The following is a 13,972-nucleotide window of genomic DNA, read 5'->3' on the forward strand; positions in this document are numbered from 1 at the left end:
TCAACAGGAGACCAATTTTATGGAAATGAAAGATCCCCGAGTAGATTGTTGAAAAAGCAGTCTTTTGGTGGAAATGAAAGATCCCCGAAGTAGATTGTTGAAAAAGCAGTCTTTTGGTGGAAATGAAAGATCCCCTGAAGAAACCATACAAGTCAAATGTGTCTCAGGAATATTCAACCACAAAAGATCTGATTACTCCACAAAGATCTTCTAGATGTCAAGATGATGGTGTGATGTCAGGGAGAAAGAGAAAACGTAGCAGTGACAGTTTAAGGACACCTCATTGTAAATTCACAAGGAACAGATCAGTTACTGATTTACGGGAAAAACTGGACAGTTGGAAAAACAAGTCTCGATTAGATTTGAGAGTAACTGATGGGGGAGAAGCAGGATTTACAGGTTATGGCAACGAGAGTTATGATCGAAGTACAGAGCAATATAGGACACCCAGACAGGTGGAAGATCATAGTGAACAGTTGATGTGGGAGACCTCACCATCTCGTTTTACGGATACATCACATGAGAAGATATCTTACGAGAGTGTCAAAATAACAATCAATGGTTCATTTACAGACAGTTCTGCTTTGTGCTCACAAGGTGAAAACAGTGATTTTTATGTTAACAGTGATTCAGATGTAAATACTGTATGTTGTGAAAGAATTCCAGAAGATTTGTGCATATCATCTACTTCTGCAGCCACAGTATTTGTTAACGAAGATTTGCAAACTAACAAAAGTGTTCCAAAGTCCTTTAGCATGACCACTAGACCAGAGGCCAGAGCAAGACGGCAAAGTAATTCACAGAAAACCAAATCTTCAGGGTTAAAGCAATTGCTAAGTATTCTGACCAAAGCAACCGTCACAGTTCTTCCAAGTCCTGAAACATCTAGTGTTACAGAGTGTGCAATGGAAAACCTGGAAAACACTGAACCCAAACGTTGGGATAATCATTCATGTATGAAATATCAACACACAAGTACCAAGGATGGTGGGCTGGCAACGAAAAGCGATGCTCCGTGTTTGTGTGTAGAGCATGGACTGTTAACTGCGCAACCAACCTTACCTGTTTCCAGTGCTGACACATCTGCAGAGGCAAGATTGGGCAAACAGCAGACGTCTGAACGTGATATGCAAAACATAAATAATCTTCATTTGAATGTCAGAGATTCTCAGATATCCCCGACTACTTCCAGTGAATCATTAATGCCAGCTAAGGAAAGGTCATCTCTCACCATTATGCTTCCTTCCACACAACCAGCTAAACACTGTGTTAAGTCAGTATACTGGCCACAACTAGCTGAGCAGCCTGTTGAATCAGAGGACAGGTCACTACCAACTGAGCACCCTGTTGAACCAGTGGACAGGTCACTACCAACTGAACACCCTGTTGAACCAGTGGACAGGTCACTACCAACTGAACACCCTGTTGAACCAGTGGACAGGTCACTACCAGATGAAAACCAGGTTGAATCCGTGGACAGTTCACAACCAACTGAACACCCTGTTGAATTAGTAGACAGTTCACAACTAGCTGAACACCCTGTTGAATCAGTAGACAGTTCACAACCAGCTGAACAAAGTGTTGAATCATTTGACAGGTCACAACTAACTGAACACCCTTTTGAATCAGTAGACAGTTCACAACCAGCTGAACAAAGTGTTGAATCATTTGACAGGTCACAACTAGCTACACAACAGGTTGAGTCAGTGGACAGTTCACCACCAGCTGAACACTGTGTTGAATTGGCAGACAGTTCACCACCAGCTGAACACTGTGTTGAATTGGCAGACAGTTCACCACCAGCTGAACACTCTGTTGAATTGGCAGACAAATCCCAAACTGCAGAACATCAATCAAGAATCTCATTCAAAGCCAGAAATGACACCTTTGCCAGAAAATATCCTCAGTCAGGTGATACCCTCCAGGAATGCTTGACAGTGTGTAGTGAACAAGTTGTTGAACAGCAGCATATCAGTGCAACAGAATCTGATGCTGTACCTGAGTTGTGCAGGTTTGTTGACAATGAACTTCCTAATATTGAGCCCACTGCTGTTGTTTCAAAGGACTGTGTGACCAAGCAGGTTATATGTGAACAATACAAGGCAGAAAGGTCTCCTTATAACGTTGTGCTAGAAGACATTTCTTCACCTTCTGAAACTGATGCCGAGTCACAGGACAAAGTTCAACCTGATGTGAGTCCTGATAACCAAAGCAAATTCTACGAATGGATATCGTCAGGTGAGAATTCTGAAAGTGGTTGGAATGTTCAGCCGTCAAACTGTGACTCTCGCTGTGGCGTTGGAGCACAGTCTCAAACTGTTGACAGGGGGATCGACATTTCTGTAGAATCTGATAACAGTTCATGTTGGAAGAGATTGTCTTTGGAGGGTTCCACAATACAAGAGCCAGAACAAAGTAATCCGCTCTGGGACAATCATTCTGTCAGTGAAACAAGCTTCCTGCCTCCCTTCAATGACCATCCCCGGAGTGTGCAGTGTGAAAGTTTAGACAGTTCACATAGTCCTTCTGAATTGATTTCGGGGGTAGAAGAGGATGAGCCAGATAGGTTTGATGTATCACATCAGAGACATGTCTTGTTTGATTTACATGGAAGAGATGCAGCTCCGTCTACAGGAAGGAAATGTTTTGGAGTGTCAAAAATATGGTGTGAGTCTAAGTTATTTCACAGAAAAGCATCTGAAGCAACAGAATGTGCACCTGAAACATCGAGACTTGCTGAAGACAGAGACAATCTCACTGATGCTGAATCTAATCTGTGTGATATCTTGACTCAAGACAAAGAAAGTGTTTTGAGAGATAAATGTAATTGGCAAGATGTGGAAAGATTAGCTCAGGGCAAAGAAAAACTGACAGATGAAAACAAAACTTTGTCTAAAGTTGATGCTTCCAATAATCGTCAGACAGAAAATCCCACCGTAGCCACAGTGGTGTTCAGCAGAGTTGATGATAGTGAACTTCATCGTGGGCCAACCGTAACAGAAGACAAACAAGCAGGAAGTGACTGTGATAAAGTAATAACATATAAATCAGACCCTGAACAAAACGATTCTTTGGAAAAAAGCAAACCTTCAGATGCTGTCCACACTTGGAAGGAGTCTGACAACAGTGTAACTAAGGCTGGAAGGACTTGTGGAATGGAAAATGTTCTTCCTTTGCCAGTGATCCAAAATATTCAGATTAAAATTGAACCTCCAGAAGAAGACTGCTGTTCAACCAGTGATTGTGTCAGTGAGGAGAGGACTGCAATAAAGCAAGAGCCATTAGAAAAAGATGATGGTGGCATGCAACAAGATGAGAGTTCTCTGTTAAACATTCAAGATGTTAAACTTGAAGATAACAGGGATCAAGAAAATGGTGTTGTAGATGCAGAAGGTCGTCAGAAGGAGGAGTCTGGTGATAATCAGGGAAGAATGGACTGGTCAGATGAGAAGCCATCAGAACAGGACTCCCTCAGTGGAGGATGCAGTAATGACTCTGAAGGAGACTGTGGTAATGATAATGATACTGGGCTCTTCGTTGGTCCTTTCAGTGACCCAGAATCTGACAGTGACAGTGATTTGCCTTCATTCCAACTTTTCCTTGGACTACATCAAGGAAAGGGCAGTGATGAAAAAAACAGCTCTAGAGTTGAGGTTACCCAGAGAAAACTACCCATACAATCACAGCATGGTCATAACAAAATTATGAATGGAAACAAATTAAATAAGAAGAAAACAACCACCTCATCAATGAACAGCCAGGTTGTGAAGACTGAGGCAGAAGAAGAGGAGGATGTCGGACTACCGGTACAGGCAAGTGAATGTTCAACTGAAGAAGCCGATGCAACAGGTCCATCAACTGACTGTCATCAGCTGAATCATATAGCTAAACAAGAATTATGTTTTGAAACATTCAATACTGATGTATCAGACAAGGACACACAGTTGGAAGCAGCCCATGGGTCTGAAAGAGTGTCAAAAAGTCTTGTGGAGGAATCATCCAGCACAGTGAATCCTGAAAATTCATGTTCCAAATCAAGACTCCAATATGAGACATCTTGTGTTTCCAGTCTTGATACAAAGTCGTCAAGTCATTCACGCTCACCAGGTCACAAATCAAAGAAATCATCTGACTTGGGCTACAAACATGACTATTCCTCAAGACAAAGGACAATAAGACATCATTCCAGTGATAATTCAAAACAGAAACGAACTTCTTCACAGGGCAGACATCAGATATCAAAGTCTTCGAGTCAGGCATCTCCTTTAAGGAGTCAAAGAGGTAAAAGTATTATCCACAAGTCTTCCACTTCACCATCATCATTATCAGCAGCAGCATCAGGAAGATCTACATCCAGTACCACTAATGCCAGTGAACAGTATTCTGTTTCTCGTGATATGAACAAACAGTATGAGGAATGCCGTATGACGACCTCAGCTTCCGAGGGAGGTGATTCAGGGGACAGACCTGAACAGGTGGCTCCTACTAGTCATGCCAAGAGAGGTGATTCAGGGGACAGACCTGAACAGGGGGCTCCTACTAGCCATGCCAAGGGAGGTGATTCAGGGGACAGACCTGAACAGGTGGCTCCTACCATGCCACAGGGACAGACCTGAGCCACTGCCATGCCAAGGGAGGTGATTCAGGGGACAGACCTGAACAGGTGGCTCCTACTAGTCATGCCAAGGGAGGTGATTCAGGGGACAGACCTGAACAGGTGGCTCCTACTAGTCATGCCAAGAGAGGTGATTCAGGGGACAGACCTGAACAGGTGGCTCCTACTAGCAGTGCTACAGCTATTATGATTTCTGAAACTGAAGCAAAGAAAGCAAAAAGTTCAACTAATGTGTCAAAGATCAACACTGCAGGTCCTTCCAGTTCTGCAGAATTAAATGACAATATTGCATCAAATTCGGAAACATTCAATGCAGAATGTTTCAGGAGTAAGCAAGTTTACAATGCCGAACATCCAGAGATGACTGAGTTTGCCAGTAGTTCTGTTCAGGAGATGTCTCCAGAATCAAAGGTCCAAAGAAACATGAAGCAGCAACCATATTCAAACCCTTGTCACAAATCCTTTAATTCCCAGTTACAACAACCTGCAGATCAGTCTACTGTGGACACTGCAGCACATTCATCTGAAGATGACAATAATGAATCTGGGAGTCTTGATTTGGAATTGAAGCCAGAGTGTTCAGTTATTCCCAGAGCCAACAAAACTGGCCTGGACCAAGACAGTTCGGGAACCCCAGTCAAATTAGAAAGTGACAGTCAAGGAGAAGAAAATGTGCAGCCTTTTAGTTGTCATGTGTGTCTCAAGAGCTGTGCTTCTCAGTCTGCTCTGAATCACCACCTGATCATACACAGGGACCGCACATTCAAGTGTGGCATTTGTAACAAAGCATTCTATTCCACAAGTAACCTGACCCAACACATGACTGTTCATACTGGAGGGAAACCTGTTCAGTGCAACATTTGTGGAAAGACTCTCTCTTGCCAAGGAAAGATGAAAGTACACATGCGTTCACATACAGGTGAGAAACCGTATGAGTGTACTGTCTGCGGAAAATGGTTTACTGTTTTCTCCTCATTGAAGTCACATCAGATTATACACAACAACTTATCGATAAAATGTGAGTTTTGTGATAAAGTGTTTAAGGATCCCAAACTTTTGGCAAGACATGTTAAGGTTCATGGTGAACGAAAGTTCTATTGTGATGTATGTGGTAAGCCATTCAAGCGTTCTGCCCATCTTAAAGTGCACATAAAGATTCACACTGGACAAAAGGATTTCAAGTGTTACGTTTGCAGTGCAACATTTGCAGAGAGTCATGGCTTGAAAACTCATATGGTGGTCCACACTGGAAGAAGGAGCCACAAATGTCATGTGTGTGGAGATGGTTTTTCTCAGTTTCATAATCTAATGCGACATCTTAAAATCCATACTGGGGCAAAGCCATATAAGTGTGATGTGTGTCAAAAGGAATTTGCAGACAAAGTTTCTTTCAATTTACACATGAACATTCACACAGGCCAACGTCCATATTCCTGCAAAATATGTGACAAGACGTTTGTCCAGCCTGCCCATCTTCGGAACACATCAAAGGGTACACAGAGAACGAAGACATGAATGTGAGATGTGTTACCGTAGGTTCCTTGATTTAGAACAACTTGAGTCACACAGGAAAGTCCACACTGATGGAAGACCCTACCAATGTAACATCTGCCTGACGGGCTTCTCCAATCCGGAATCATTAGTGCGACATAAGCTGGTGTTCTGTAAGAAGAAGAGGAAGCAGTTTGTGTGTGATGTCTGTGATCTCAGGTTTACAACCGCTCGTACGTTGAGGGCACATGAGAAACGACACACTCAACAAGGGGAATTTCCTTGTGGAATATGTGCTAAAAAAGTTTCTATTGTTGTCCAGTCTGAAGATACATAAGAAAAAGGTCCACAATCAGGAAACTTTGAGATGTGATTTTTGTGATAAATCATTTTCAGAGTCTGAAAGTTTACAGTCTCATTACTCTGAACACCGAAAAGATGGTGGTTTCGGATGCACTGTTTGTGAAAAGATAATTCCTGATTTGAGCGATGTGAAGTCTCACATGAAAAAACATAGAAAGAAAAATTGTGATAAAACACCAAAGTGTAACATTTGTGACATTACCTTTTCCGCAGTTAAAGGTTTAAGAGCACACAACAAAAGGAAACATCCTGCTGAAGAAGGTATGAAGACGGAAGATACTGTGGACTCACCCAACATCCAGGAAAATCCTGATGCCAGTGGAAATAATTCACATTCAGGAAAGAATGACAGTAGTTTTATTTGTGACAAAAATAATTCATATGCTACCAATTTGAAAAAACACATTTCAGAGCAACAGAATGTAAAGGACGAAAGAGAAGATTGTGATGGCATACCTACAGAAGAATCCAGCATGACTGCAGATTCAGGATTGTCAACTCAGCAAAACAAAGGAGGTGAAGAAGTGAGCAACACAGTGAAGGTGACCACAGTTTCCTCAGATCAAAGTGCTGAGTTGAAATGTAATATATGCAAGCAGTCATTCACAGATATCTGCCATCTTAAGAAGCACAAGAGACATCAGTGTCATACAAGCAAACCAGAGAAACAGATGGACAAGGATACTGTAGTAGATGGTACAGAGACTGGTGAAACGTCCTCAGGAGACAGCAGAGAAACTTTAGCAGGTGTTCCCAAAACTCAGCAAGCATCCACTAAAGAGAATAACAGAGACATAATACCAGGTAGTGACAAGTCTGGTGTAATATCCCCCAAACAGAAGGACACAGTACCAGATAGTGACAAGTCTGGTGTATTATCCCCCAAACAGAAGAAGGGCATCATACCAGATGGTTCCAAGACTGAAACATCTCCCAAACAGAAGAAGAGAGAGAATATACCAGTTGGTTCCAAGACTGGCGAAACTTCTCCCAAACAGAAGAAGAGAGAGAATATACCAGTTGGTTCCAAGACTGGCGAAACTTCTCCCAAACAGAAGAAGAGAGAGAGTATACCAGTTGGTTCCCAAACAGAAGAAGAGAGAGAATATACCAGTTGGTTCCAAGACTGGCGAAACTTCTCCCAAACAGAAGAAGAGAAAGAGTATACTAGTTGGTTCCAAGACTGGCGAAACTTCTCCCAAAGAGAACAAGGACACTATGCCAGTTGGTTCCACGACTGGCGATACACCCACAAAACAGAGCAAAGCAAATGCTGAAACACCTACTCAACAGAACCTGTTCAGGTCATATGAAGGAACGAAACAATTCAGCTGTGATGTGTGTAAGAAGTTTTATTCTGATGCAGTCCATTTGGAGAAACACAAGCGAAAACATACAGAATGGACCGAATCAGGTCAAGACAAGTTGTTGGGGTCTAGAAAAACAAAACGTGTTAGTGATGATGGCGATAGTAAGGACTCACCCATGGCCAAGAAGATAAAGCTTGAGACTTTTGCCATCTCTGAGGAGGAACATACTCCCACTCAGAAGAACTTCTCATGTACTGTATGTGACAAGAGTTATTCCTTCGCTGCACTTCTTGAGCGTCACATGAAAAAACATTCCAGCTCACCCTTAAAATGTGACCTTTGTGGTAGGACATTTTCTGACAAATCCCATCTGAAACATCATAAGGAAAAACATCACAAGAAGGATGATGTGACAGAGAAGGGGCTTGCTGATGAGAAGGTCCACAAATGTGATGTTTGTGAGAAAGTGTTCATCCAGAAAATATCTCTTGAAAAACATATGAACATCCATGTTGGAGCAAAACCATATAAATGTGTTCACTGTGACAAGTGCTTTGGTGACAGCAACAGTCTTAAGGTGCATACGAGACGACACATCGGGGAGAAATCTCACGTTTGTGAAATTTGTAACAAAGCTTTTTATGAGAAAACTGGATTGACTGAACACTTACGTATCCATACAGGTGAAAGGCCTTTCAAGTGTACATATTGTGACCACAGATTTTCTGACCGAAATACTTTGAAACATCACTTAAAAATACACACTGGATCCAAACCATATTCATGTGACAAATGCCAGAGTACTTTCAGGACGTCCTCGGCACTGAAAAGTCATCAACTGTCTCATTCTGAAGAACGGCCTTTCAAGTGTGATATTTGTGAAAAAAGTTTTAAAAGCAAAGTTGCGCTCGATGACCACACAAAGATTCATATTGGAGATTATCCTTTCAAATGTGAACAGTGTGATAAGGCCTATACAACGAAGGCCGGTTTGAATGCACATACCGACTCATAATGCAGTCAGGAACCAGGAGTGTCAGGAGTGTGGGAAAAACTTTACTACATCAAACAATTTGAGACAACATATGTTGATTCATAGCAGACTACAGAACTTTAAATGTGAGAAATGTGGCAAACGTTTCACCACTTCCTCCAGTCTCTATGTACATATGAAGACCCACAGTGATGACAAGCCCTACAAGTGTCAGCAGTGTGACTTCAGCACCAGGGAATATGGCAATCTAACCAAGCACCAACTGATCCATACAGACCGCACAAAGACATTCAAATGTGATATATGTGACAAAGCATTCTATAAACCAAGCTGTTTAAAATCACACCAGCTGACACATTCAGAAGCACGTCCCCTTAAGTGTGAAGTATGTGATGCTTCATTTAAACAGCCGGGATCCTTAAAGATTCATATGCGCCTCCACAATGATGTAATGCCGTATAAGTGTGATGTTTGTCACAAAACCTTCAGGCAGAAGTCAAACATGAAGACACACATGATATCTCACACTGGTGTCAAACGGTTCAAGTGTGAGGAGTGTGGGAGGAAGTTTGTTTGCAAGCAGTCTTGGGATAAACACATGCTTCAACACAAGGGGATTGAGAAAACCAAGTCAGAATGTCCGGTCTGTCATCAAATGATAATAGATTTAACAGGTCATATGAAAATCCATACTGGTGGAAAGCCGTTTCAATGTGAGTTATGCCCAAGCAGCTTCAACAGGAAGGACTCGTTGCGTTCACACATGGTCACCCACACTGGCCTTAAAGCTCATAAATGTGACATCTGTTCAAAGCAGTTCTCACAGAAGTCTTCCCTTGTCACCCACATGAGGTTCCACGCTGGACTGCGCAACTTTAAGTGTACAATCTGTGATAAAACATTCACCCAGTCTTCCCATCTCAGGACCCATGAGAAAGGAGTCCACAAGAAAGAGCGAGACCATAAATGCAAACTGTGTGGAAAGGGCTACCTTAATTCAGGGCATCTCCGCGAACACATGCGATCACATACGGGAGAGAAACCGTATGTCTGTGCAGTGTGCAAGAGGGGATTCACAAGATCACATTGTTTGAAGTCACATATGCTAGTGCACACAGGAGTGAAGTCCTTCAAGTGTGACGTGTGTAGCCTCTCCTTTGCTCATGCCAATACCCTGAAAGTTCACATGAGAACGCATACCGGCGAGAAGCCTTATACTTGCGACCAGTGTGATGCAGCATTTGGTCGATACGACAGTTTACAGCAACACAAGCTGTCACACACAGGGGAAAGGCCATTCTCTTGTACTGTGTGTAGCAAAACATTCCAAACAAACTCAGGTTTGAAGTGTCATATGTCTGTGCACACGGGTCAGGTCTTCAGGTGCGATGTCTGCGACAAGACGTTTGCATCACAACAAACCTGCAAGGAGCACCAGAGGACTCACACAGGAGACCTGCTGCAGTGTGGTCAGTGTGACAAGACTTTCACAAATAGGTCATCACTGAAGAGGCACAAACTGACTCATTCTGAGGCACAGTCCCTGGAGTGTGAGATATGTGGCAAAGTTATGTCCGGACTGTCTTCAATGCATAATCACATGAAGCTGCATAAGGAAAAGAAACATAAGTGTGCCGAATGTGGTAAGATGTTTCACAAAGCTGCGAGTCTCAGAGCTCACAGGTACAAGCATAATCCCGAGGACAAGCCATACACATGTGATGTTTGCGGGAAGGCGTTTCCGCTCGCAAGCACCCTCAAGGTGCACAAGACCACACATCTTGATAAGCTGCCCTTCCATTGTCACTTCTGTCAGAAAGGATTCGCTCAGAAATCCAACATGAAGAAACACATTAAGGTGTGCCATGAAGATGAGACGAAATCGTCAGCATCTGAGGAACTTGATGAAGGGGCCGTGCTAGATGATGAATCTGACTCCCAGTCCGTCATGGGGGAAGAAGAGACAGAAGAAGTGACAGAAGAAGAGACAGAAGAAGCACCGGGTAACATTTAGGTCATGAAGAATTGTCCAAGTAATCGTGCTTTATGATGAAGAGGCACTCAGACATGGCGGAATCGTCATAAGACATTCTTGGATACTATGTTCAGGCAACTAAGTTTGTAGGGTGAATATGTGATAGGCATTGAGATGCTGGAAGAACATGAAACTATGATGGATGTGAGCATCCCAGCCCAGAGTTTCCCACACCGCCATAGCTGTTGACCAGTTCTTACAGTGTACTGGTCATGTACTGGTAGTGAGTGAGTGATTCTTGTAGCAGTGTTCGGTAGTATCAGGGTGGGGTCACCGGCAACACTATCCATGGTGGGAACTGAACCTGGGTCTTCAGTGTGGTGAGTGGATGCTGTACCACTCGCCTACCAACTGCCCCTTCAAGCCCTGACATGAAAGAGAGTAGAATGATGAATGTTTGATAGGCTGTTAACACAAACACTTGTTGATCTGTAGAGAATACCCTTGTACATAGTGTATATACTTATATACATACACGTTTTATTTATTGACTGTTGGTGTCCATAGACTGGTGTATATCATAATCTATAACTATACATATATATATACAGAAATTCATCGTGAGTTTGAATGGCAAGAAGAAATATCTGGGCAGTACTTCCTACTGCACATTAAATGTTTGATTGTTGGCCAGACCTGGTTATTTTTGTGGTCATTTTGTAAATGTGTCAGTATACTTTCTTTATTGTACTATTTATTTATTATTATTTACTGCTCAGTTTGAGAATATTATGTATTTATTTACTTATTTTAAAGACTTTGATCTGAAAAGTATTCAGTATTGAATTAAATATGTGTTTTAATTATCAACTCACCTGCAGTTCAAATGTTTGGAGATTGAGGAGAAAACTGGTTGCAGGAGGTAACACTGTGATGATTGTGGCACACAACTGTGTCGGTTGTCCAGATATGGTGAAGAATGGCTCCAACTACCAGCAACAGAGAACCGTCTTCATTAGGATTCCGTCACATTGTGATGTGTCCCATGTGTGTGGTGAAACACATGGCCTTGGGTTCAGTTTCCAGGTGTGTCCTGGAAAGAATTGTGGTAGGGAGTAGGTGAGATACCTGTGTTATAATGAAATAGGTGATATACCTGTGGTATAATGAAATAGGTGTAATACCTGTGTTATAATGAAGTAGGTGTTATGCCTATGTTATAATGAAGTAGGTGTCATACCTGTGTTATAATGGGTGGACCTGTGTTATGGTAAAGTAGGCGATATACCTGTGTTCTAATGCTGTGTGACCAAGTTCATAGATTTCTTCCACCTATGATTGATGCATTGTACTCTGTGGTGCGTATGATATGGACTTGAGTAATGGAGACAACAACCCATCAACCCAGCAGCATGTAGAATAGGGATGACTTTCTAACAATATTACCCTATGTTAGTGAGGCGTCAGCAGTAGGGTTATCCCGTGAAGAATCCGGGTTAGAGTTGGTGTTCAGCAACCAATGCTTATTGTAAATGTCAACAAACAGGACTGGGTGGTCAGGCTCGCTGTTGGTGACAAATGTCATTGAATCCCAGTTGATCATGCTGTTGATCACTGGATTGTCTGGTCCAGTCTCGATTTTTCACGAACCGCCACCATATACAGTCAAATCCCGATGAGTCGAATGCCGGTGTCTCGAATATTATGCATAACTCGAAGTACCTGTCGGTCCCGACCATTCCCTGTTATAGTTATCGTCATTTGAATACCGGTTACACGAACTCGACTCATAAATACACACGATGACTTGAAATGGAAATTTGGTCCCATGAGATTCAAACAACAGCAATCTTGTATACTTAAGCCGAAGTCAGTCAATGAGAAGTTGATTGGTGTAGCAAACTGATCCAATTAACAAACCAGCACGGCTCACAACTTTCCGCCATTGACGGGTGAGTTCAAAAGGCAGATTAGTGATTTTACAGAAATCCCTGTCTGTGTTAATCAGACTGGAACTGATAAGGTGCCCCTATTAGTGATAGGGAAATCATTAGATAAACAAATGCTTAGGTGGAGGAATTAGGACTGGATCATCTTTTTCTCTACCCTCATAGACATGAGTATACACCGATAAGTCAAATTTATTACTTGGTCCCCAGCGATTCGACTCATCGGGATTTCACTGTAGTTGTAATATTGCCGAGTGTAGCATTAAACAACTAACCAATTTAGCATGATTGGTCTTATTTGAGACACCATTATTTGTTCAAGGAAAATGTAGTCTGGCGATGAGAAAATAAATACTTCTCATTTTAGATTTAAAATATGACTTACTGCATGAGAGTAGTAAATCTCTGGGTATTAATTGTATTGTTGCCAACTAAATGAATTTGTTTAGTATGTTCATGTAACTTACCATCTCTATATTCGTAAGAAAGTAAGAGAGTTTATGGATAACAACTTCTTTGTTATATATGATGCGATGTTTCAGTATGGATTCTTATACCATTGTTAAGCAAGAGTCTTGCTTGACAACGGTATAAGAATCCATACCGAAACGTCGCATCATATGTAATAAAGAAGTTGTTATCCATAAAGTATCTCACTTTTTATTAGGCACCAACTTCTATATGCCAATCAAACAGATCATCTCTATATTCAACATGCATAGTTGTTGAACTTCCTTGACTGGCATCTGGAAGATGGTGTGATGAACAATGAGTGCAGCTCTATTGATGTATTTGTTTTATTATGAGACGATCGACATTTCGATGTTGCTACTAACACTTGCTTCATAACAAGGTTAGTAGTTACACCAACAGGTCGCTGTGTTAAACAGGAGTTGTTTGTCCATATCCACGTTGATCATAATTGTATAGTAATGCAGGCAGGGTTGAGGTGTTTAATTTATCTGACCATGTCAAATGTGTACTCTTTTTATGTGTTGCATTTTAATGATTTGATAATATTGAGCTGGTTGTTCTGTTTCTGTTTATTACGTACACACATCTCTCAATAACTTTTGAAGTCGACATTTTGCAGAAATGGTTCTACCTATGGTGCCTGTGCTAAATTGGTCTCAGTATTCTGATCTAGTTTTGTATGTGGACAGCGTGGTGGTCTGTCTCAGATGTGGAAAGCGTGGTGGTCCGTCTCAGATGTGGACAGCGTGGTGGTCCGTCTCAGATGTGGACAGCGTGGTGGTCCGTCTCAGATGTGGACAG

At 42.0% G+C, this 13,972-nt stretch overlaps 2 protein-coding genes across 2 annotated transcripts; both read left to right on the forward strand.

Annotated features, from left to right (window-relative positions):
• Window positions 1-1,631: 1,631 nt before the first annotated feature.
• Window positions 1,632-8,885, forward strand: LOC124264086 (zinc finger protein 208-like). The gene is made up of 4 exons (XM_046698808.1): window positions 1,632-4,557; window positions 4,638-6,128; window positions 6,683-7,488; window positions 7,562-8,885. Exons 1-4 carry the CDS (start codon window positions 3,156-3,158, stop codon window positions 8,792-8,794), a joined length of 4,932 nt encoding a protein of 1,643 aa, XP_046554764.1. The 5' UTR covers window positions 1,632-3,155; the 3' UTR covers window positions 8,795-8,885.
• A 651-nt stretch (window positions 8,886-9,536) lies between these two features.
• On the forward strand, window positions 9,537-10,787 carry LOC124264087 (zinc finger protein 431-like). The gene has a single exon (XM_046698810.1). It carries the CDS (start codon window positions 9,537-9,539, stop codon window positions 10,785-10,787), a length of 1,251 nt encoding a protein of 416 aa, XP_046554766.1.
• Window positions 10,788-13,972: the final 3,185 nt, after the last annotated feature.

Source organism: Haliotis rubra, unplaced genomic scaffold (assembly GCF_003918875.1).
Source record: "Haliotis rubra isolate DU_JTF1 unplaced genomic scaffold, ASM391887v1 Scf909, whole genome shotgun sequence".
Classification (NCBI taxonomy): Eukaryota; Metazoa; Mollusca; class Gastropoda; order Lepetellida; family Haliotidae; genus Haliotis; species Haliotis rubra.

Coding starts and splice junctions, on each gene's coding strand:
- LOC124264086 (XM_046698808.1), top strand. CDS start 3,156: ATGGAAAATGTTCTTCCTTTGCCAGTGATCCAAAATATTCAGATTAAA. Junction 4,558..4,637: donor TACTAGCCATGCCAAGGGAG/GTGATTCAGGGG, acceptor ATGCCAAGGGAG/GTGATTCAGGGGACAGACCT. Junction 7,489..7,561: donor AGAAGAGAGAGAATATACCA/GTTGGTTCCAAG, acceptor GTTCCCAAACAG/AAGAAGAGAGAGAATATACC.
- LOC124264087 (XM_046698810.1), top strand. CDS start 9,537: ATGGTCACCCACACTGGCCTTAAAGCTCATAAATGTGACATCTGTTCA.